Source organism: Schistosoma haematobium, chromosome 7 (assembly GCF_000699445.3).
Source record: "Schistosoma haematobium chromosome 7, whole genome shotgun sequence".
In the NCBI taxonomy this organism is placed as follows: Eukaryota; Metazoa; Platyhelminthes; class Trematoda; order Strigeidida; family Schistosomatidae; genus Schistosoma; species Schistosoma haematobium.
In genome coordinates this window covers 4,484,310-4,510,160 of record NC_067202.1, presented here as the reverse complement: position 1 = coordinate 4,510,160, position 25,851 = coordinate 4,484,310, and the positions used below count along the sequence as shown (strand labels likewise).

Here is a 25,851-nt window from a genome sequence, read left to right as displayed (position 1 = left end):
TAAAGATTATCAAGTTTTTGATTGAGATCATTAACCGATTGACGAAAAGGCCATCCAGTGCTTCCAGGTTTTTAATGGTGGTCTAACATCAATCGTTTCATAATCTCAATGAAAAATATATGATTATCCCCACTTATGATTCCGTTCACAACAGTAGTATCAATAATAATAATAATAATAATAATAATAATAATAATAATAATAATAGTAATACTGTAGTGAACAAGAACATGAGTGGGGAAAAATGAATGTATTTAACACGAAATTATAGTGTATCTCAACAGGATATCAATCCATCATCTCAAACTACACTGTAACTTTTGAAAATATCAGTCCATTGTGTCAGATTTCATTGTCCATGCATTTTCATATTAGTTGCGTTCCGGTTCCGTTCCTTCCTTATCGATCTTCTGCTGAAATACATTCTATGCCTGACCACCATCATATACTACTTATATGGATATAAGTAGCCCACACCACACCGCAATACTAATAATAGTAATAGTAATCATACTAACTATAACGGTACATTGTACAAAATGAATTCGTTCCAAGTTAAATAACATGATAATAACAATCAATGTAAATATGAACTAACATTTATTTATTCATTCATTCTTTTGTTTAATTATCCATATATATAAATATCATATTTCAATGTACTCAATATGAAATTACTTTACAAATATTATTCAATAATTAACCCTATAAATACCTTAGTAATTCATCTGTTAGATATTACTTCATTATGTTGACTAAATTCATATTGATTTTTGTATCTGTGTTCATAGGGATTGTGACATTTGACAGTTGTCAAGGTAAGTCAAAATACTATTGATACATTGAAAAATTTTTCTATTGACAAACATCATACTTTATCAATTAGGGAACAAATAAGATGATGAGATCAGAATTAAACATTCATAATAATCATGACTTATTAGATAGACTTAAAATACAAAATATACTGATGTACGGACATTGTGATGTGGGTTACTTATATCCATATAAGTAGTATATGATAGTGGTCAGGCATAGAAGATATTTCAGTAGAAGGTCGAGAAGGAAAGAACGGGAACGGAAAGCAGTTAATATAAAAACGCAGGAAGAATGAAATCAGAGACGATGGATTGATATTTTGCAAATTAACTATTTACTATATGGTTCTCAGATTTTAGTGAGATGCTCTGTAATTTCGTGTTAGATACATTCGATTTTCCCCACTCCTTCTCTTCTTCATTACAGCGCAACTAGGTATCATTTCAATGTCTATAAAGTTCTTAGTACTATATAGGTTGAAGTTTATTCATAATATTCCTACTTTTATAGAATGGTTATAAAATTATTCATTTTGTTATCCATCTATTTGTTTTGAATTCAAACAGATAAATAGTATAAATAAGTATATTTGTAATATCCAAATGAGTAGAAAAATTAGATTTTCCGACGTTTCGTAACTTAGTTTAAGTGACCTCTTCAGAGTAAATAACTAACCGAATCAAAATTAATTCAAGTACAATGGAACAGTACAAGAATATTATGTGCGATCAATAAAAAAACAGGTCTGAACAAGTCAATGTCATGTCATTTCACTCAAAGTGATTCATAAGTGACATGTATGTAAATTTGTGTGTATGTATGTGTGCATTGTTAAGGATGAAAAATGTATGACCCTGATATTGAGAAAGGATAGACTTTAATTTGTAAGATAATAGTGTGAATTGTGAATAATATCAGACTAGCTGGATGGTGGTTGGAGGTAGTCGACAGGAGACCTTGGACCCGGGTTTCGTGCTACTTGGCACTCGTCAACAAGGTGTACCTGTAATCTTGAGGGGACTGGTGCTCCCTGGCGGATTCGGTCCCGTGTCACCCAGCCTCACAGTCAAAGACGTTACCGCTGAGCCATCCGAGCTGCGACCGACCTCCTGTAGGACCGAGATGTAATCACAATTGGTTGATCACTGGGTGGTGACCAATGTCATATGTGTCGAGTCCTTATTAATGCGGATCGAATGCTATCGACCATGTTGCAATGTGGCCGTCAGTCTAGGTGACTCGACACTGCGGGCACTATTGTGAAATTAGATGGTGGTTGGAGGTAGTCGACAGGACTAGCTGGTTAGGATAGATAGTCCAAGTAGGATGTATGGTAAGGCCTTCTTTTCTATTGAGAGAAGTAGGATTAAGTATTATATAGAACGCTACATCTAATCTTTTTTCTTTGTAATTGCAAGAAAACCTTTTGCAATATTCTGATATTTTCGAAATCGATTTGGTGGTCGTTGAAAATAGTATATTTAGCTCCAAAATAACAAACATACTTCAAAGCTTAGAACATAGTTAATGAGAGATTAGGGATTCACGTGTGAGACCAATGATCCTAAACTCTATTCCGGGTTGTATGGTCGTGGATGAGTACTTCTGAGGATACCCATACAATGTTAAGACAGTTGTCTGGTGTTTACAATTTTTCAGCAGTCAATTAACTTAGATCATCATGTGATTTTAATGAAATTTAATAGTTACGACAACTCAGTAGACCATACCATGAAATTCACTCAGAATTTGACTATCTGTCTTATAAATTAGTGGGTTACTTTCAATTTGATTGTTTCCATCATTTGAATATATTTTTATGGACTCACTTGGTATCATTTACTTGAATCTTCCCAGTAATGTTTAAAAACTGCAATTGATCAGTTTCTTATTGGCATATGTGTATACTGTGCTTGTTGCTTGCAGTGGAATCCAGGACGCAAGTTCCATAGTGAACATCAACTCTGAGATGCAAGTACATTCGACTGACGAGTCCCGAATAGGAAAAAACGCGTGTTCTGAATTCCATGGCTAGCCACCAACCATCTTTGCTTATAATGCTTGTGAATTGAAGCAATATTGAGACAATCCTTACAGGATGTACATATGCTAGTAAGAAACTGATCAATTACGGTTCTAAACATCCATGGGAAGATTCAAACAACCAATACAAAATGAATTTAAACTTCACTCCATTGCATAAGCTAGTGGCTATCAGGACTGAGTAGCTAAGTGGATAACGAGATGGCATTTGAAGCGAATGGTAATGGTTTCGAGTCCCAGAGTGAACGTCAATTCTGGACGAAACGCGTGTCGTAAATTATATGAAAATTTGCCAGCGTATTAACTTCTTATTGACAACTATTTTGTTTTTCACATGATATTGAAATACATTTATAATTTACATACGTTTTTATGTGTAGGTCAAAGAGATGCACCGAGGTATTTCCAGTGAGTAGAATGTTTGGGTTCTATTTATTTAAATGATTCATTGAAATTCCTTCTGTAAATAATTGTTATTATACGCTAATATTTACCTATTTCATCAAATAGGTGTCTTGATTAAAGCTTTTTCTTTTGTAATTCAAATTAGAGTCAGCTTGATGATAGAATAAACGTATTCAGTATGTGATTGAGATCATGAACAGATTGATGTTAGAACACCACTGAAAACATGGAAGCTCTGGACGGCCGTTTCGTCCTACTGTGGGAGTCCTCAGCAGTGTGCATCCATGATCTCGCTCCACGGGATTCGAATCCAGGATCTCCGGTGTCGCGCGCGAACGCATAAACTCTAGACCACTGAGCCTACATCCGATGGTGTTAACGTCTAACCTCAACCAATCCACCCACTTGCGAGACCATCTTCTATTGTACTGAGGTAGATACCTGTCTCTACCTGACACTGATTAATCAGTAATCAGTATTAAATAAATAGATAGCTCAACATTTAAGTGTAGGATACATGGTTCATGGGTTAAATAATGCGATTCTAAATATGTATGACTGAAGTTTACGTATTAAGTCAAATGAACTCGCTTGTCATTTATATTTGATGGTCATTTAATAAGGCAATTTAAACACACACACACTGAACTACAAATCTTCTCCACCATCTCAAAACACACATTGTGTACTACAGTGTTTTAGGGTAATTGAAATGATTGTATAATAAAAGGAAGCTCTCTTTTCTTAACAATCAGAGATTGTATTTACATATGACTGGTAGTAGAGTCCAGGACGAAATTTTCGGTCCTATTTTGAAACTCGTTAGCCGAATGTATTTGAATTTCAGTGTTTATTTATTAGCTTAGACTATTTAAACCATTGATTGTTAAATAGATCACAACGCTAGTAATACCTTCCACGATTAGCAAAATATCCACAAAAACCCCTTTCTAATATTAACCAGCCTATGCTCACTAGTGACTGGCTTCAAGAGGTATTTCCTGAAGTTCTAGTAAGAAGTCGTGACCAGTGGAGTTCAACCATGTCTGTTGTGAGATAGTAACTCACTGAAGACGGTGGTGGACGTGTGGCTCAATTCTGTGGATTGTTTGAAGTAAGACATTAACACCGTTGGATGGTAGTCGACTCAGTGGTCTATGGGTTAGGCTCTCTTGGGCTAGGCCGATAGATCCTGGGTTTGAATCCCGTGGGGCGGGATCGTAGATGAGCACTGCTGAGGAGTACCGCAGTAGGACGAAACAATCGTCCAGTGTTTCCAGGTTTTTTGTATAGTTGTCTAGGTTCAATTGACTCATGATCTCAACTATTAAATTACAGTACAGTTTGAATGACATTAGAAACTTCAAGCAAAATCATTATGATTGTTTAAAGTATGATTTTTATAGTTTTTTTAAATTATTCAATTTTTATTCAAAGTAACACCAACACTACTATTAAACAGTAAGTTAGAAATGTTAATAACTGGATGATTCCATTGAATTCTTTATTCCAAATAATCAGTATACTTTAGTTAGTTATAGTAACTTTTCTACAGTCTATTTCGGTTACGGTTAAATGTTGGTTAAGCCCTTTTATTAATTTATTGAACAGACCATATTATTCGAACGGTAACCATTCGCGTATTTCTTTGTACTACTATGATCACTATCTTGATTGTAGAAACGTGTACTGTTGATCACATGGGAGACTCTAGCTAAAATGTTGATCGCTTAAATATTACTCAATCAGTCATATTCATATTCCCATGTTTATATATGTACTCGAATTCTATTAATTGCCCTTGCTTTGCCTTGCTATGCGTTTATTCGATTTGACTATAAGTTTGCCTCTGTATTTGCTGGCATATACACGCACACATTCGCCTCTCTGCTTCAAATTCGCTTGATGTGCTTATAGCTTTGTGATTTGTGCTATTGGCTAATAAATTGTAGTCGCCGCTTCTTATTGCCACTTTCTGAGTTCAAACACTGTTGGAATCTATGTAGTAACGATTACAAGGGTGATTGATGGATGAAGCGAAGCCACAACACATTGACTAATATATTTACAAGAATATATATCCATATTGAAGAATATGTATTTATATACATATATAACCTCTGAAGTTGACATTATAATCAAGCTTTAATGACTATAACAATATTTATGTTTCGATGAAATACAGATTAAAAAATGTGACCTTATTCAATTAGTGAAGTAGTGACTGATTGATATCAATAAGTATGAAACTTCGATCAATGAAGTTCTATCATTCCATATTCAAACATCTTAAAAAGTTCTGAAAGAATTCTTAGTCACTTGGTTTAATGGTGACATTGTAGTATCATTGAAAGATAGCATTCAGTTTGTAGTGATATGGTGGTGTACGCTACACATGTCAATAAATATAACTAGTATGTAACACTAGTTGGAATTGGAAAACCTGGCAGCAGCAGCAGCAGGCTAAGAAGATCGAGTTGAAGAGATTAGACTGGAATTTGGCGAATCATACAGAATGTGAAGGACAAATGATGGAAATTTGTCAAATAGAGTATTTAATGTATGGTTACCATATTTTACCAAGAGATTTTGTAATTCGATATCAAAATACATCGATTGTCTCCAGATGAGTTCTCATTCACTACAGTATGATCATGATTGGATAACATAACATGATTCCATGTTAATTATTCACTCGTTCATTTTAATCCCACTTCTCAATGTGTATGGAACAAGTTAGCGCTACAAAATTATTCGGACATGATACCTCAATAGTATTTGTATCAATATGATTTCAGGAGAAGTAATAAATAAATTAAAGCTGGTTATATTCACTTAATAGATTGGGTATAAAATCAATGTTACTTGATTATAATTGAATTAGCTAGGACGTAACAACTGATCATTGGAGTGTTAGGTAACACAAGAGAAAACTAATAATAAATACATATGTCTTTTATATCCCAATGGGGAGGAAAAGTATAATCCTGACGTTTCGCAACTTAATATAAGGTGCTTCTTCAGAGTAAATAAATAACTATAAAGAAGTGGTTTACATTGAGTTACGAAACGTCAGAAATACAATTTTTCTACTCATTGGGATATAACAAACTAAATACATTTATTATAAGCCTTTTATTCAATGCTCAATTTATTTGAAACTATCAAGTCCAACACTGGCATTGATACCTATATACAAGTGAAAACTGTTAATGATAACTAGTCGACATAAGTATATAAACTTGTCTTTCAAATGGGTAAAATCCACTACTGAGCGTTGATTGATAGAATCCTACATTTTTATATTCAATTATTTTCTAACCTCAATCAATCGACGAAATTGCATGACCATCTTCCATTGTCTGAGGTCAATACTGTCTCTACCTAACACACATTAGCTCCACTGGTCACAGCTTCTTACCAGAACTCCGAGAATTCTCTTACGAAGCAAGTTACTAGTGCGCAGATGATGATTATTAACAGTAAATGGTTTTTGAAATTTTTAGGTTTTTGATTGACAAACAACCATCCAGTGCTTCCAGATTTTCAATGGTGATCTAACATCAATCGACTCTTGATCTCAATCATAAACTTAACAATCTCCACATTCCTATACTGTCAAATTCTAATTCTTGATTTAGCCTGGTTTTAATTGTATTACAATGATAATTATAGGAACGATTACATAGTAACATAAAGATTTATCTTTTAAAATATCAATCACTTGGATAAATAATGACTAAATTAGTTTAAGCATAACCGATACAATCGTAACATCACCGTAAAAATTATAAGTTTGCAATTGAAGAAACTTCACAGATTGAAATCATGAGTTAATTGAAGCTAGATCATCATGATAAACCTGGAACCATTGGACAGCCGTTTCGTCCTAGTATGGAACTCCCCAACAGTGCACATCCACGACTCCGCACCCCGCGAGACCCGAACCCAGGACCTACCAGTCTCGCGCCAGGTGCTTAACCAACTAGACCACTGAGCCCACCGGCATCCAACGCTGTTAATGTCTAACTTTAACCAATCCACGAAGTTGCGCCACCGTACACCATTGTCTTCAGTGAGTTGATATCTCACAACAGACATGGTTGAAGAAATGTAAATAACATGTTAACCAGTCAGTGCGTTATATTTAAAAACAGTGTGAAAGAAGAAACTTGAGAACTTTACAGATCATATTACAAATACATAGAACAAACAAGAAGAAAACTTATATTATCGACTAAATAAACATTGAAGGATAATATTGATCATTTAATGAATTACAGATCATTAGTAGATGATTAATAATCAACCAAATTAGAAAAAATTTCATCCATATGCTTATCATGAATACATTACATGAAATCATTCTCACTGATCATTTCAGCCCAACTACTCATGATGTGCGAACGAAGTAAGTACTATGACTTCAAAACATATTACTTTTATTACAATAAACTAAGATCATAACTTGTTAGTAGTATATACTCAAATGAAGAAAGACAAAAAAACTGAAAGAAAGCAAAATAAAACAAAAATTCAACTTAATAAAAAATAAAAACACAATGAAAAGGAAAACGCATACAGAATACAGTATTAAACATCAGTGAAACATTCTACACACAAACAACAATCTCATGTGCCTCATATAGATTCCCGAATACACGTTCAACTGATCACATCTCAAATTCACCGGCCAGCACCATTCAATCTGTAGTGACATGTTGATTGCAATCACACACATCACATTGTAACTCATTCTCAATATTATTGATCATTACTATTGCTATTGTCACTGTCATTACTCTCATTATTCCACAAACTGTTCGATTAATGGAACGTACTCATCAATTTTAATACACACTTCATTTAGGACTCACCACACCGCAACAACAACAGCAGCAGCAGCAGCAAAAACAACTGCAAGGTAAGTAAAATGCATTCACACGTATCAAATATGACAGTCTTCTATTTTCATTCACTACAATAAACAATACTAAGTAATCAGTGTATATTTGAATCAATAAGAATTATCATGTCACACATTTACAACGATCAATACGATGAATCCACGAACTGTAAACGTTCAATTCACAACTACATGGAACAAGCATCAAGGTCCTCATGTCTGACAAACGAACGCATTGAGGAATATTGTTGTTAGATTTTTACAGAACGAGTGTTGATTATCAGATACCTGGAAACTGACTGACAGTCAGTCAGACAGACAGACAGACGAATAAAATTCGTCCACACAATTCTGTCATTCATCATCAACAATCTAACACAATTCACAATGATGTTCATTCACTTGATTCATAAGTGATCATATCGTCAATTCGTCAGACGACTTCGTCCAACACATACTAATACTGTGAATGTATAACATTCAGACTATTATTTTCATGAACCCATTGCGCGTTTTCGTTTAGGCATTACCATGTGACCTCAACTCCAAGGTAAGTACACAGTTCTACATGTAATAACATGATGGTGTATTGTTCCATTTCTACTCAAATAACCATCAATCAAACAGTGTAGTTACATCAACAATAATTGATATGTTGAGAAGAAGCTATTGGTTAAACAGAACTAGCTGTTCGAATTTGAACTGTGTTCAATAAACTATAAGAATTTCCAATTCTCAACATCACACAGATTAGATGTGATGTGATGTGTCAATGATGCATCAGTGAATGAGTGTCACTGAACAGACAACTATCAACAATGAAGCATAATTTTGATGGAGTATTGTTCTCTGAGCTGGATAGATTAACTGTGGAGATTTCAACTTTCCTGTGAATGACTTCTTCAGCGCAGATTTCCTCAACATTATCACTCCGATTCAACCATCTGACAAAATTCACAATCACCTTCAATCACTCTATTCTATAGTATTTGCCACATCACAAATTCCTACATCTGTGACGCTCGATCTGTAGTAACATCGTCAATGCATAACATGACACTGATTTTCAACATTTAATCGACTATTGTAGAATCATCTCAATTTCTAACTACTAAATAATAATCTAAGATGTCGAATAGGTGATTGCAACCACATTTTGTGCTTTATTTTTGCACGGATATCTGATCGTTCACGTTGAACATTGTATATTGAATATTTACTTGTTTAGTTTCCCTGTCACATGTCGAACTATCATTCTCCTGAATTTTAACATATTTCATTCAGATATTACACTACACCGAGAACTGCACTGTAAGTAGTTCATATTTACCTGTATTTACTGACACAATTACAACCAGTGTCGACGTTCTGATAGACAGTAGAATGTCAACCGGTCAGTGTGCTTTACTTGTTCACTGTGCTCTCGCGATTGTAATGATGTATTGGGAAAGAGATAGTTGTCAACTGGACATGCTCACACTTCAACTAATCATACATTGGAACGTACATGAGGACGGTCTCGTAGCCACTAAACACACAAGTGGAAGCTGATGTGAAACATGCTAAATAATGCTTCTGAGACTTTCGCCATTCACATAACTACTACTACTGACATTTGACCACCACTGAATTCTACATGTGCATGAATGATAATATTGTTGAATATGTAACACAACAGTACTAGTGGTAGTGTATGCATCCAAGTTACAGTAAGGATGAGTAGGAAGTGATATGGATGGTATTAGGTATTGTATTCCATCATTCACTTCAAACCATCTTACACAATTCAGAGTGAATTTCCAGTCAAATCATCGATCGGTCACATCACAACCATATCGATTGATAACACTGTTTTAATTGCGGTGAATTCACCATAGGATAGCATGAAATAATTCACGTCAATCATTCACTCTCTCATTTCAGACACACTGTTCATCCCACACGAAAAACGTAAGCATTTCTAAATAACTTGTATGTGATATATCGGTAGAATCATTACTGATGTATTTCAAATAATCGTGTTGTAAATAATTTGTGACAGTCGTATCTGTTTAGTTCACTCAATGTAACATCCCAGCTGATTGATTCCATTGTCCTCTCAATTCAACATATATAATGCGTGTGTGTTTGTATGTGATGATTACTAGTGATTTTCATAGAATAACATGAGTTCATCTCAGTCTGTTCGGTTATCGTCACCTGGTTACAATCCATAAAGTGTTAATAGAAGATATGTCACAAAAATCAGCACATACCTATTCCAGTGAAATTGGTCAAATGTGAATACAATTGAGCATGTGTTGGAGCATTGTTTGTGATCAAGTGAATGTAGTTGAGAAATATAACAATGCTCGGAAATGAATTCACCGTGTGACAGAATATCTCAGTACATGGAATGTGGTAACGAAATACCATATAGATAAACGATTGATTGACCATCCAATGAATTGGATGAACACCAGTTAATGGTGATCGCGACTAACATGAGTTGCGACTAATCAGTTTGTAAAGAGTTCATGAATCTCGGTGAAATGAAGGCCGAGGAATACAAATAAATGAGGTAGGCGTGTAAATGACGTAGCAACATGACGGTAATATCATCGTGATAAGACAAGAAACATTCAACACATTTTCTTCTTGAATACACAAATTTTGTTTGACAAGTTTGTTTGTCACATCTTCAGAAGATGTAAGAGGAGTAGAGTTCGATTGTTGGTTTATCACCTTTAAACATCTAGTCATGTCAACTCGATGTCTAACTGATGTCAAGTTGGTGTTTTGAAAGTTCACTACTGAAGATCAATAACCAGTGTAGACTAAGACTATATAGAGCTTGTATTGCAAACTAGTTGTTATCCACTCCTTCTATTCTACCAATTTAGCCAGCTCCACTGATAGATGCATACACGTCTACACACTCAGTTGGCAATAATATGAATGTGGTAATCACAGATTTCGAGTTGTAGTCGAAACACGTTGTTTTGTGTGAGATAATCAGTTTGGCTGTAACATGGACACGCCTCGATCAGTGCCGTTTCCGATTTTCGGTTTGTTGTTGATGCAATGTTGTCACCGTTAAAACCAGGTCGAATGAGAGTGGGAACTCTGTCGACTGTATTTTGTTTGTCGTTTTAGTCGTAACAGTTTCAGCATTTCTCATTGAAATTTCGTGAACATTCGTTCTTCCTTAGACACGATCTCACTCTCATTAGTTGAGCTTCCTGTGTGAGTATCTGTAGTACTATGCTCTCTGATCTGTGATAAGGAGTTTTTGTAAGTTCCATGTAGTAATTATTTGGAAGAACAATGTTGAAGTGTAGATCAACTGCACTCCTTGTGTCTATTCAATAAACTGAACATCGAATGTGCCACACTGTTTACTGAATTACGATAAACATACACTGCAAATGATCTTCTTCTACACGTTGTATGGGTCTTTCGAGTTCTGATACTGGTAGTATTGGGAGGTCAGAATTCACAGAAATATGTCTGTGGTTTGAAGATGTATTTTTGTGAGCAGGGATGTTATGTCAAGAGAAACAATCGATTCATCAGAAATGATTATTTGATTCGTTCTGTGAACAAACTGAAAACAGCTTGTTAATATACAGGATTAGCTAACCGATGACAAACCGGTTACAATCACTCTGATAGACAGTGTGTGAAATTGTGTTCATGTGAATCGGAGACGTATATGAATCCCTATTTGACCTTACATTTGTGAAATGGTGAAAACTGAGGTTCTGTAATATTGTCACGTGTTGTTTACACAAAATTCTCGACTGCGTTGTGGGTGATATCATGTGGCGGATGACGACGTCAACCAGTTGGATTTCAAATAATTCTTCTTCTTCTTTATCTACTTCTTCTACTCCTTCTTCTTCTTCCTCTTCTTCTTCTTCTGGGTTTTCTCCTTCTTCTCCTATTCACACTCAAACAGCAAATATTTCAATTACTCAAATGAATTTCCCGACAGTGTTATTCTATCTTTCCTGTTGTTAAGTGTATTGACTGTGTGAGATCACAAGTGTAGGGATAGATCTCCATCACCCACTTGATACAGATTTACATTTGATGAGTTGCAAGTGAATTTCACTGAGTTTTATCATAATCCTACATGTGAATATCCCTGGGAGAGAGACGATGACTAAGCAGCATTGAAATCCTAGAACAATTTGCTCTCAATTCCTCAATCAAGTCGATCAGTCCAAATACACAGAAGAAATTCGATTCATCGACCACTTTTGCAAAGACAATGATGTTCGAATTCAAATATGCAATAAGTAATTTCACTGAATCAACTTGAAACTTCATGCATAGTCTCAGATGTGTTGAAGACGTTGTATTGATCAGAGGGTCCAAACAATCGACCAATCGTTCCATTCACAAACAACAATCTCATGTGCCTCATATAGATTCCCGAATACACGTTCAACTGATCACATCTCAAATTCACCGGCCAGCACCATTCAATCTGTAGTGACATGTTGATTGCAATCACACACATCACATTGTAACTCATTCTCAATATTATTGATCATTACTATTGCTATTGTCACTGTCATTACTCTCATTATTCCACAAACTGTTCGATTAATGGAACGTACTCATCAATTTTAATACACACTTCATTTAGGACTCACCACACCGCAACAACAACAGCAGCAGCAGCAGCAAAAACAACTGCAAGGTAAGTAAAATGCATTCACACGTATCAAATATGACAGTCTTCTATTTTCATTCACTACAATAAACAATACTAAGTAATCAGTGTATATTTGAATCAATAAGAATTATCATGTCACACATTTACAACGATCAATACGATGAATCCACGAACTGTAAACGTTCAATTCACAACTACATGGAACAAGCATCAAGGTCCTCATGTCTGACAAACGAACGCATTGAGGAATATTGTTGTTAGATTTTTACAGAACGAGTGTTGATTATCAGATACCTGGAAACTGACTGACAGTCAGTCAGACAGACAGACAGACGAATAAAATTCGTCCACACAATTCTGTCATTCATCATCAACAATCTAACACAATTCACAATGATGTTCATTCACTTGATTCATAAGTGATCATATCGTCAATTCGTCAGACGACTTCGTCCAACACATACTTATACTGTGAATGTATAACATTCAGACTATTATTTTCATGAACCCATTGCGCGTTTTCGTTTAGGCATTACCATGTGACCTCAACTCCAAGGTAAGTACACAGTTCTACATGTAATAACATGATGGTGTATTGTTCCATTTCTACTCAAATAACCATCAATCAAACAGTGTAGTTACATCAACAATAATTGATATGTTGAGAAGAAGCTATTGGTTAAACAGAACTAGCTGTTCGAATTTGAACTGTGTTCAATAAACTATAAGAATTTCCAATTCTCAACATCACACAGATTAGATGTGATGTGATGTGTCAATGATGCATCAGTGAATGAGTGTCACTGAACAGACAACTATCAACAATGAAGCATAATTTTGATGGAGTATTGTTCTCTGAGCTGGATAGATTAACTGTGGAGATTTCAACTTTCCTGTGAATGACTTCTTCAGCGCAGATTTCCTCAACATTATCACTCCGATTCAACCATCTGACAAAATTCACAATCACCTTCAATCACTCTATTCTATAGTATTTGCCACATCACAAATTCCTACATCTGTGACGCTCGATCTGTAGTAACATCGTCAATGCATAACATGACACTGATTTTCAACATTTAATCGACTATTGTAGAATCATCTCAATTTCTAACTACTAAATAATAATCTAAGATGTCGAATAGGTGATTGCAACCACATTTTGTGCTTTATTTTTGCACGGATATCTGATCGTTCACGTTGAACATTGTATATTGAATATTTACTTGTTTAGTTTCCTGTCACATGTCGAACTATCATTCTCCTGAATTTTAACATATTTCATTCAGATATTACACTACACCGAGAACTGCACTGTAAGTAGTTCATATTTACCTGTATTTACTGACACAATTACAACCAGTGTCGACGTTCTGATAGACAGTAGAATGTCAACCGGTCAGTGTGCTTTACTTGTTCACTGTGCTCTCGCGATTGTAATGATGTATTGGGAAAGAGATAGTTGTCAACTGGACATGCTCACACTTCAACTAATCATACATTGGAACGTACATGAGGACGGTCTCGTAGCCACTAAACACACAAGTGGAAGCTGATGTGAAACATGCTAAATAATGCTTCTGAGACTTTCGCCATTCACATAACTACTACTACTGACATTTGACCACCACTGAATTCTACATGTGCATGAATGATAATATTGTTGAATATGTAACACAACAGTACTAGTGGTAGTGTATGCATCCAAGTTACAGTAAGGATGAGTAGGAAGTGATATGGATGGTATTAGGTATTGTATTCCATCATTCACTTCAAACCATCTTACACAATTCAGAGTGAATTTCCAGTCAAATCATCGATCGGTCACATCACAACCATATCGATTGATAACACTGTTTTAATTGCGGTGAATTCACCATAGGATAGCATGAAATAATTCACGTCAATCATTCACTCTCTCATTTCAGACACACTGTTCATCCCACACGAAAAACGTAAGCATTTCTAAATAACTTGTATGTGATATATCGGTAGAATCATTACTGATGTATTTCAAATAATCGTGTTGTAAATAATTTGTGACAGTCGTATCTGTTTAGTTCACTCAATGTAACATCCCAGCTGATTGATTCCATTGTCCTCTCAATTCAACATATATAATGCGTGTGTGTTTGTATGTGATGATTACTAGTGATTTTCATAGAATAACATGAGTTCATCTCAGTCTGTTCGGTTATCGTCACCTGGTTACAATCCATAAAGTGTTAATAGAAGATATGTCACAAAAATCAGCACATACCTATTCCAGTGAAATTGGTCAAATGTGAATACAATTGAGCATGTGTTGGAGCATTGTTTGTGATCAAGTGAATGTAGTTGAGAAATATAACAATGCTCGGAAATGAATTCACCGTGTGACAGAATATCTCAGTACATGGAATGTGGTAACGAAATACCATATAGATAAACGATTGATTGACCATCCAATGAATTGGATGAACACCAGTTAATGGTGATCGCGACTAACATGAGTTGCGACTAATCAGTTTGTAAAGAGTTCATGAATCTCGGTGAAATGAAGGCCGAGGAATACAAATAAATGAGGTAGGCGTGTAAATGACGTAGCAACATGACGGTAATATCATCGTGATAAGACAAGAAACATTCAACACATTTTCTTCTTGAATACACAAATTTTGTTTGACAAGTTTGTTTGTCACATCTTCAGAAGATGTAAGAGGAGTAGAGTTCGATTGTTGGTTTATCACCTTTAAACATCTAGTCATGTCAACTCGATGTCTAACTGATGTCAAGTTGGTGTTTTGAAAGTTCACTACTGAAGATCAATAACCAGTGTAGACTAAGACTATATAGAGCTTGTATTGCAAACTAGTTGTTATCCACTCCTTCTATTCTACCAATTTAGCCAGCTCCACTGATAGATGCATACACGTCTACACACTCAGTTGGCAATAATATGAATGTGGTAATCACAGATTTCGAGTTGTAGTCGAAACACGTTGTTTTGTGTGAGATAATCAGTTTGGCTGTAACATGGACACGCCTCGATCAGTGCCGTTTCCGATTTTCGGTTTGTTGTTGATGCAATGTTGTCACCGTTAAAACCAGGTCGAATGAGAGTGGGAACTCTGTCGACTGTATTTTGTTTGTCGTTTTAGTCGTAACAGTTTCAGCATTTCTCATTGAAATTTCGTGAACATTCGTTCTTCCTTAGACACGATCTCACTCTCATTAGTTGAGCTTCCTGTGTGAGTATCTGTAGTACTATGCTCTCTGATCTGTGATAAGGAGTTTTTGTAAGTTCCATGTAGTAATTATTTGGAAGAACAATGTTGAAGTGTAGATCAACTGCACTCCTTGTGTCTATTCAATAAACTGAACATCGAATGTGCCACACTGTTTACTGAATTACGATAAACATACACTGCAAATGATCTTCTTCTACACGTTGTATGGGTCTTTCGAGTTCTGATACTGGTAGTATTGGGAGGTCAGAATTCACAGAAATATGTCTGTGGTTTGAAGATGTATTTTTGTGAGCAGGGATGTTATGTCAAGAGAAACAATCGATTCATCAGAAATGATTATTTGATTCGTTCTGTGAACAAACTGAAAACAGCTTGTTAATATACAGGATTAGCTAACCGATGACAAACCGGTTACAATCACTCTGATAGACAGTGTGTGAAATTGTGTTCATGTGAATCGGAGACGTATATGAATCCCTATTTGACCTTACATTTGTGAAATGGTGAAAACTGAGGTTCTGTAATATTGTCACGTGTTGTTTACACAAAATTCTCGACTGCGTTGTGGGTGATATCATGTGGCGGATGACGACGTCAATCATTTGGATTTCAACTGGTTCTTCGTCTTGTTCCTCTTTTTCTCCTTCTTCTCCTATTCCCACTCTAATAGGAAATATTTCAGTTACGCAAATGAATGCTCCGATAGTATTACTGTATCTTTCCTGTTGTTAAGTGTATTGACTGTGTGAGATCACAAGTGTAGGGATAGATCTCCATCACCTACTTGATGCAGATTTACAATTAATGAGCTGCAGGTGAATTTCACTGGGTTTCCTCATAATATTTGCGTCTGGCCGCCCCTACCTTTCTTCGAACCTACTACTATACCACTGAATATCGCACGTCGAGGCAGCACCATTCAATCTGTAGTGACATGTTGATTGCAATCACACACATCACATTGTAACTCATTCTCAATATTATTGATCATTACTATTGCTATTGTCACTGTCATTACTCTCATTATTCCACAAACTGTTCGATTAATGGAACGTACTCATCAATTTTAATACACACTTCATTTAGGACTCACCACACCGCAACAACAACAGCAGCAGCAGCAGCAAAAACAACTGCAAGGTAAGTAAAATGCATTCACACGTATCAAATATGACAGTCTTCTATTTTCATTCACTACAATAAACAATACTAAGTAATCAGTGTATATTTGAATCAATAAGAATTATCATGTCACACATTTACAACGATCAATACGATGAATCCACGAACTGTAAACGTTCAATTCACAACTACATGGAACAAGCATCAAGGTCCTCATGTCTGACAAACGAACGCATTGAGGAATATTGTTGTTAGATTTTTACAGAACGAGTGTTGATTATCAGATACCTGGAAACTGACTGACAGTCAGTCAGACAGACAGACAGACGAATAAAATTCGTCCACACAATTCTGTCATTCATCATCAACAATCTAACACAATTCACAATGATGTTCATTCACTTGATTCATAAGTGATCATATCGTCAATTCGTCAGACGACTTCGTCCAACACATACTAATACTGTGAATGTATAACATTCAGACTATTATTTTCATGAACCCATTGCGCGTTTTCGTTTAGGCATTACCATGTGACCTCAACTCCAAGGTAAGTACACAGTTCTACATGTAATAACATGATGGTGTATTGTTCCATTTCTACTCAAATAACCATCAATCAAACAGTGTAGTTACATCAACAATAATTGATATGTTGAGAAGAAGCTATTGGTTAAACAGAACTAGCTGTTCGAATTTGAACTGTGTTCAATAAACTATAAGAATTTCCAATTCTCAACATCACACAGATTAGATGTGATGTGATGTGTCAATGATGCATCAGTGAATGAGTGTCACTGAACAGACAACTATCAACAATGAACATAAGTTTATTCTCCCATGGTTTCAATTCATTTCCAATGTACATAGAAACTTGATTCATACAGACAGTCATAAGGTATCGATTTACTTTCATGCTTACATATCTCGTTTGATCATAGCGATACTTGATTTTCTTCGTTTCACTGAGTATATGTCTATTTGCTTAAAATTTCATGTAGCTAACTTTCTACTTTTGATTGGATAATTTAATCTTTTAGTTGTTTATTTATCATCACTATTCTGTTGCGTTCCTTTGTAATTCAAGGGAGTTTTACGTGTATTCGGAAAGTTCATTCTGTTGACATTTTGAATAAACAGTATGATCTTCTTGTCTCGTCGACTCAACACAGAATGATCGGTTATATTTTTCTCTTAAGACAACTAGGACCCATTATAAAAAGATTGATAACCAACCAACATTTAACTTTAATCCATGCAACTCTTAGGTTCCGCTTCGTCACTTCTTTTTGCACACTTCAAGAGGTATTTTTTTACTTGCTTTGTCACATTAATACATATTGATAACATCGATAGGATTTAGTTAACAGTCTTTATATTGTTAGTGAATAACACGACATACTTCTCCATGATTGTTATGGTTACTATCACATTTGTTTTAGCCACACTACTAAAGCGGTACAAAAGAAGTAAGTGTTATTAATAAATAAAGTGTAAATAGTATACATGCACTTAGTTGATTGTCTATACAACACATGACACAATTGTATGTATAAAATCAAATTTTCTCAAGTTCCTCTGAATTAGTTCAATTGTAATATCTGCAAATTCACTGTAGGTGATGTAGATGACAATTTCTATCAAGATATCAGTCAAGTTCAGTTCGTAAACATACTCCATCATCAACTATGTTGGTGGAGTTTAGTTCTCTGAGTTGGATGGTTGAGTTGTAAAACTTTCATTGTTTTTTTCGGAAAAAAACATCAGAACAAATTTATGGTAAATTTAGATCATTGAAATTTAGAAATTCCATCAAAATCAGTCACTTCAGCTACAAATCTTCTCCATCACTTCATCATTATGAATAGATTCATGCAAACGCATCAGTCAACTTCAATTATCCAAGGTAGTTTATAAAGATATTGAAACACTATTTGCAGCGATCATGTCTCAGGTCTTACAATCAGTATTACTTCGTAATTATTAGTGTTATGATGTGAAATCATATACTACCTGTTTTCTTTTATTGGGGGGAGGTAGTCCAGATTGACTTTCATATTGTTACAGCTGCAGGTTAGATTCTTGACATACCGCGTACAACTCGAGCACTCAGGTGGTCGATTCCTCCAAGTCACAAATGAGAAGACAGAAGACAAGTGAAAGGAATGTTATTCCAAACAGTGTCAAATATGGTAGAAAATCCTCAGTTATTTATAGTTTCTAGTTAAAACGAAATCATCATTATCATCATCCAATCTGCATACAGAGGGTTTTAGCATTTGTCCAAAAGGGAAGCTACACATTAAGATTCTGGAATATTCTTCCGAAAGATGATTGGATGGAATATCTTCGGCACTTTATGAGATTCTTAAAGATTCCTCGAGTTCATTCATGGGCCGTTCTCATACATATATTTATGAGTATCTTTAACAAGTTCATTTTTATCGTTGGTATTTCTTAATGATAGATCCCATTTGGTTTACTATTCAAAATAAGCAATCACTTGTGATAATTAGAAGTATTTAAATTATAGTATGAACTAAGAATCCCAGAAATACCGTAATCGGATCAAGAAGTACTAGATAATCACAAACGAATGTACTGTATTTAGAATTCGAAATCAAGCATTCAACAAGTACAAAGGAATCATTAGTTCATTCAAACACCACATCACTCTATGAATATTTCATCTTAGTATGGGGTCTTTTCAGAGTAATTCACGTCATCTAAGGTTAACTCATGGCAAATACCATCTGTAAATTAAACGAATACCTACTCACGTATATACATATGTATAATTCAGTATCTGGAATATGAATCTTTTTCTTTCTTTTAGATGTTTAAAGAAAATGAAACCAAACGAGTAAGTAGAGTAAGATGATTGACAAATAATATAATAAATATTCTTTTCATTCATTCTATTGGAGGAAATCAACAAGGGAAAACAACATGCCCAATTTGGAAAAAAGCCTAAAACGTTTTACGTTATAAGTATAGATGTAATCTGTATCAATCTTTGGTTAATGCAATATAGTAGTATTCACCTTGAATTATGTAACATAACTGAAGGGGATATTCAATCATTCAATATGGTGACAATCTAATAACTTTTACTTTTGTTGTTAGACGATCGGATTTAATTCTTCTCGTTTATGAACCTTTGTATGTATGTATGTATGGATATCTTCAGTCATTTGTATCGATTGTTTGAATCTTCCAAATGATGTTTAAGACTATCATTTATCAGTTTCTTTTTGGTATATGTTCATCTTATGCGGATTGCCCCGATAATGTCATTCTGTCAGGAGTATTATGAACGGAAATAGGTGGTGGCTAGTAGTAGAATTTACGAAGCGAGTTTTGTCCTATTTCGAACTCGTCAGCTAGATGTACATGCATTAAACTATTTAAGCTTAGATACCATCAATAAATAACTTTGGTTTTGTTATATTCCATCAGATTAAATAGATTTCTCTGCAGCATCAACTTTAAAAAACAGCAGTGTTTTACATTCAGTTAGAAAAGATTCCTGTTTGATGAGATTATACAGTGACTCAGATGAGAAGTTTTGTCCTGAATAATTGTTAAAACCAGCGCGAAACCTATATCCATGGCATATAACCGATAGTCACTAATCTCTTAATATCAGTTGAAGTGAGCTGAAATATGAAGTCATTCAGTCTAATGGACACATCTCAAATCCATCGGTAACGTTTGAGTGGCCTTCATATGGTTAATTATTAACGCCACATTATTTATTTACTAGTGACCAAACAGCGTAGAAACAATTTCAAATGATTATTGTTTAATTATCATATTGTGGGAGAGGATAAACCAGCTTCCAGTTGAAGAGGAAATTAGGAAAAGATGTCGGAAGTAAATAGGATATACATTGAAGAAATCATTAAACTGCATCACAAGGCAAGTGCTAACTTGGACACCTGAAGGGTAGCGGAAAAGAGGAAGGCAGAAGAACACACTACTTTGGGAAATAAAAGCAGACATGAAAAAGATAAATAGCAACTGGAAAACACTGTCCAGAACAGGGTTGGGTGGGGAATGATGGTGGACAGCCTATGCTCCTCTACGAGGGGTAACAGGCGTAAGTAATCATATGAAAAATTCATTTTAGTAAAATATTCAAACTTTTATTACATTTCAGTTTGATGAATTTAATATTTGGCTTGATTCCTCGAATGTAAGTCAAATGATTTCCTTTGTGTAAAATATATATTTACTTCATATATTTTTGTGATCTTCAACTGATTCCAGTGAAAAAGGGACTCAGTTGCACTGAATAGCAGTGCTTTTCAGAATGAGAGAATGTAAAACACTCCAAAACTGACGTCTTTAGGAAATGTAAACGTTAAGATGAATAGTGTCTAGCAGTGGAATCCATGACGAGCGTTTTTTCCTATTTGGGACTCGTTAGCTGGATGTACCTGCATCTCAGAGTTGATGTTCACTCTGGGACAATGAGAAGATATAAGTGAACAATACCAAGTGAATGTAAACGTTAGTTTTAGTGTTTGAATTTCCCTATTGGTGATATTATTCACTGTAATCAATCAGTCTCTTCTGCTAAATATGCATATACTAAATGAAATGCATTGATATTGACTTTAATTATAGGTCTTTAGTATAGTTGTACTGTATCCACTACTGAAATCCAGGACATGCGTTGAATTCTATTTCAGAATGGTTAGCTGGTACCTCATCATGTCAATGTTAACATTTACAACCAATTTTGAATTTGTTACCCGTTGCCTTAAACAACAATCCTTTATTCACTAAGTTACTGAATATTGATCGCTATGTAATTGTTCAGTGGGATATAAATTCATAAATACTAGTCTTAAATAAAAAACGGAAACAATTAGATTTCTCAATATAAGATTGCTAGGTTTTTGATTTAGATCATGAATCGATTGATATTGCTGAGGAGTCCCATGCTAGGTCGAAACGGCCGTCCAGTACTTCCAGGTTTTCAATGGTGGTCTAACATCAATCGATTCATGATCTCAATCAAAAACTAGATTTCTATTAAAATTTCCTTTTTGATGAACAAGTTATTGAAAATCCCTTTCTTACAGTTAATTCTTTATTGACAACTTTGGATGCCACTTCTACATAAGCGGCAAATCTATACTGTACAGTAAATCTTGTTACCTAAGGAGTGATCTTTAAATTAACCAATGAAAAATAGTTATTCATAGTATAGCTTTTGCAGAAGAGCTATATAATGTGGAAGAATAATAAAACTACACTAGATTAAACGTTTTTACTCAACTGTGACTACCTTTCAATCACTTATGCTGTAAATCATAATACTGTAACGTGAATCAACCCCAAGTTTTATTACTAATTCTGTCGAAAGCTGGTTACTAACCGTATGCCCGTAAACTCTAACTCTTAACCGTAAAAGTTTATTTCACAAAAAAACGTCAGTAACCAATCCTTTTCAAATGAGAAGTGTGATCCAAATCATGATTTCTAAAGACAAGTCATCTTCAGGAATATCTTAAAAGTGCGTTAATATATAACGTTGGCTAGCTTGATCGATCAAAGCAATAAGTATAGCATAGTTCTACTGAAAAGCCAATGAAGTTATGGTGAGACAATAGTTTTGACATGATTAATTAGCTTTTAATTGTTGAATTATTCTTAATAGGAAAGGCAAAAAGATTAGGTTTACACATAAGAGAAGTCGGGCTGGTATTGTTGGTTATGACTGTAACCTTATTGTGTTTTCGTCACTAACTTCAAATTTACTATGATGCTAGATAGTAAGAATGAGCATATTTTCCCTATTTTTTGTATGATAATAAAACTCCCATATATGGAATAGAAAATTGAAATGCCCCCGCCTTCCAGCCAAATAAGTTGGTGAAGCCTAGTAGGCCCTTCCGGAGAGAAAACGGCCACATCGAAGCACGGCACAACTAGCGGAGCTAGAATAGCTGTTTTGCAACCAGTCGGAGTTTGCCCCGTAAGAAGCGACCCCGTACATTACATGCACCACTTTTGTCGGTTTTTTTGTGGTTTTTCCATCCAAGAGTAATTGTGCTGTGTTTTTTTGTGGAGTTCGTAGTCGGTTTGAGGGTAACGGTCGAGTGTGTGATTAGCCCGATCTCTACTACCCGGGTTACCACTCACGTTAGTTCTTCGGTCATCCGTCCCACTATCCAGGAGGCATGACGCAGACGTGTGAGCCGGATTTTGCCTTCCAAAATTGAAATGACAGAAATGTAAAGTAATTGATAGTCTCGTTATTAAATACAATATTTATGAGATGTGATGTATGTTTATGTATTTACTTTAGAAAAACAATTGAATTCGCAGAAAACGAGTACGTGATTTAAAAATAAATATACAATTTACGCATAATACAATTGTTATTATTCTTTGATATTACGAACCAATCAAGGTTAGACAATTATTGAAAAGTTGAAGGCATCTTTCTGATAATCCAAAATCGACAACATTCGTAATCACAGAGGATTGGACAGTTATTTCTCCGTAGTGTGAGACTCCTCTTTAGTATGCATCTGCGACTCAAACCAATGATCTTAAGTTCAGTACTTCCTGAATGTCATCAGTTCTCAGACTAAGAGATCAGTACTTGACATAAACTATAAAAATTCATCAATCTTCATAAAGCGTATATACTAATAGTAATCCTGTGCTCGTTAGTGATTAACTTTAAAATGTAGTTCCAGTGAAAGATCATGATCAATGCAATTCAAACAAGTCGAGTATGAGATAATCATCCACTAGAGACAATGAACATTCATAGCGTAATACTATAAAATGATCATTTTTTGAAAACTATATCCAATCATCATCTACCGTCAGATATCAAAAGTAATAAGTGATTTATTTTTCCTTTTAGAAATCTTCAAAAGCTTGCAGAACTTTTCGAGGAATTATTCAAACATTAAATGAATGTAAAACATTCTTTTTTAACGAAAATACCAGTTAAAGCGAAAATTTCTTAATACACTATCAATTCATCATTCAATAATTTGTTTTTGATAATGCTAATAAATACATAATGATAATAATAATTCACCTGGTATTATTTGGCTTGTATCTTCCCATTGAGGTTTAAGACTGCAATTGATCAGTCTGTTATTGGCATACGTGCATACTGTAAGGATTGCCTCGATATTGCCTTAATTCACAAGCTTTTTGTAAGCAATGATGGATAGTGACTAGCAGTGGGATCCAGGACGCACGTTTTGTCCTATTTGGGACTCGTCAGTTGGATGTACCTACATCTCACAGAGTTGATGTTCTCTGTGGGACTCGAACCCAGTACCATTCGCTTCAAACGCCACTACCCATCATTGCTTACAAAAAGATAATAATAATGTTTCATAATACCTAAACTGTTGTTCTGCTTTATAACCAGTTGATTAACAATGAACTTGCCTCAATCCTCTGCATAGAAATAACCAATTAGCATCGTTTCGGCTAAAAAACAAAGTGAATAAGCCTATTATGTTTTTATAACTTATGCCACCGACTGTATTTACATAGAACATTTATGAAAGACCCCATTAAGCGAAACAGCTTCTTAGTTTTAGTATGGAGTTTTTCATCTGTAACCTTTCGCTGTTTTATTTTTATCCGGTAATATGAGATAAACTTAAGTGAACAGAGTTTTTTTAAAACTTAATTTATCACTGAAAAACTGGTCTGTTTTTATATATCACTTTGTTACACGTTAATAGGGTAAGATAAAAGCGAGATTATCAAGAAGAAATTGCTCTTTATGATAAACATTCAAAATGTGATTCCAGTTCATTTGTATGATTAATAGAGATTGGTTGAAGTTAAATATTAACACCGTTAGATACCGGCCGGATCAGTGGTCTAGAGGTTAAGCGTTCGCGCGCGAGATCGATAGGTCCTCGGTTCGAATCTCGTGAGGGGCAGGATCGTGGATGCGCACTGTTGAATAGTTGCATACTAGGATAAAACGGCCGTTCAGTGCTCCATATTTCCCATGGTGGTCTAGCATCAACTGATTCATAGATTTATTCATTAAATTAATAAAGATAACTTGATCGACTAATCAGTATCATTTGGTATATAAATCAATAAATAGCGTCCTGGTGCGTCATTATTTGTAATACTGAACGATACATATTGAAGTCTAACCAAGCAGTGTTTCATTACCAGAATTTACGACAGTTGTCTTACATAATAAGCCTAAGTGAAATAAGGTAACCGATACTCACGAATGTCGTGCAGTTATTTCTCTTAAAACCAGTTAGATTGACTGTTTACTAGTTTTGCACGACCAGTATATATTGTCTTTCTTGAGTTTCTCAATATTGGAAATGGCTTATATTGTATCTTTCCGACGTTCTGTAATAGTTTCAGAATAGGACGACATTTGATAGTGAATTTTTTTGACATCAGTCAGTAACTGGTTCACACTCAACATAGTTGATATCTAATGATAACGGTTTCTCACTAGAACATCTAGAATTACCTCTGAAAATCAGCACATGATCATTATCAGCGATGGAAACTATATAATTCAATAATCCTCACAAACGTTTTACACTCACAACTGATTCCTTGTCCATTTATCTTAATTTATATTTTAACTCATGTACCATCATCAACATCTATCTGGTCACAAAACG

General features: G+C 34.9%; 1 protein-coding gene across 1 annotated transcript; it reads left to right on the top strand.

Annotated features, from left to right (window-relative positions):
* On the top strand, positions 1–24,263 carry MS3_00009462 (uncharacterized protein). The gene is made up of 18 exons (XM_012943991.2): positions 1–818; positions 3,243–3,270; positions 7,652–7,678; positions 8,138–8,191; positions 8,697–8,723; positions 9,458–9,484; positions 10,097–10,123; positions 12,810–12,863; positions 13,369–13,395; positions 14,129–14,155; positions 14,768–14,794; positions 17,156–17,209; positions 17,715–17,741; positions 18,634–18,660; positions 20,028–20,054; positions 21,354–21,389; positions 23,514–23,540; positions 24,084–24,263. The coding sequence occupies exons 1-18, from the start codon at positions 749–751 to the stop codon at positions 24,130–24,132; spliced, it is 642 nt and encodes a 213-aa protein (XP_012799445.2). The 5' UTR covers positions 1–748; the 3' UTR covers positions 24,133–24,263.
* The last annotated feature ends 1,588 nt before the right edge of the window (positions 24,264–25,851 follow it).

Excerpts from the sequence above, each read along its gene's own strand:
- MS3_00009462 (XM_012943991.2), top strand. The coding sequence starts at position 749 with ATGTTGACTAAATTCATATTGATTTTTGTATCTGTGTTCATAGGGATT. Across the intron at positions 10,124-12,809 it reads GTTCATCCCACACGAAAAAC|GACTCACCACACCGCAACAA; the intron begins GTAAGCATTTCT and ends CACTTCATTTAG. Across the intron at positions 23,541-24,083 it reads ATTGAATTCGCAGAAAACGA|AAATCTTCAAAAGCTTGCAG; the intron begins GTACGTGATTTA and ends TTTTCCTTTTAG.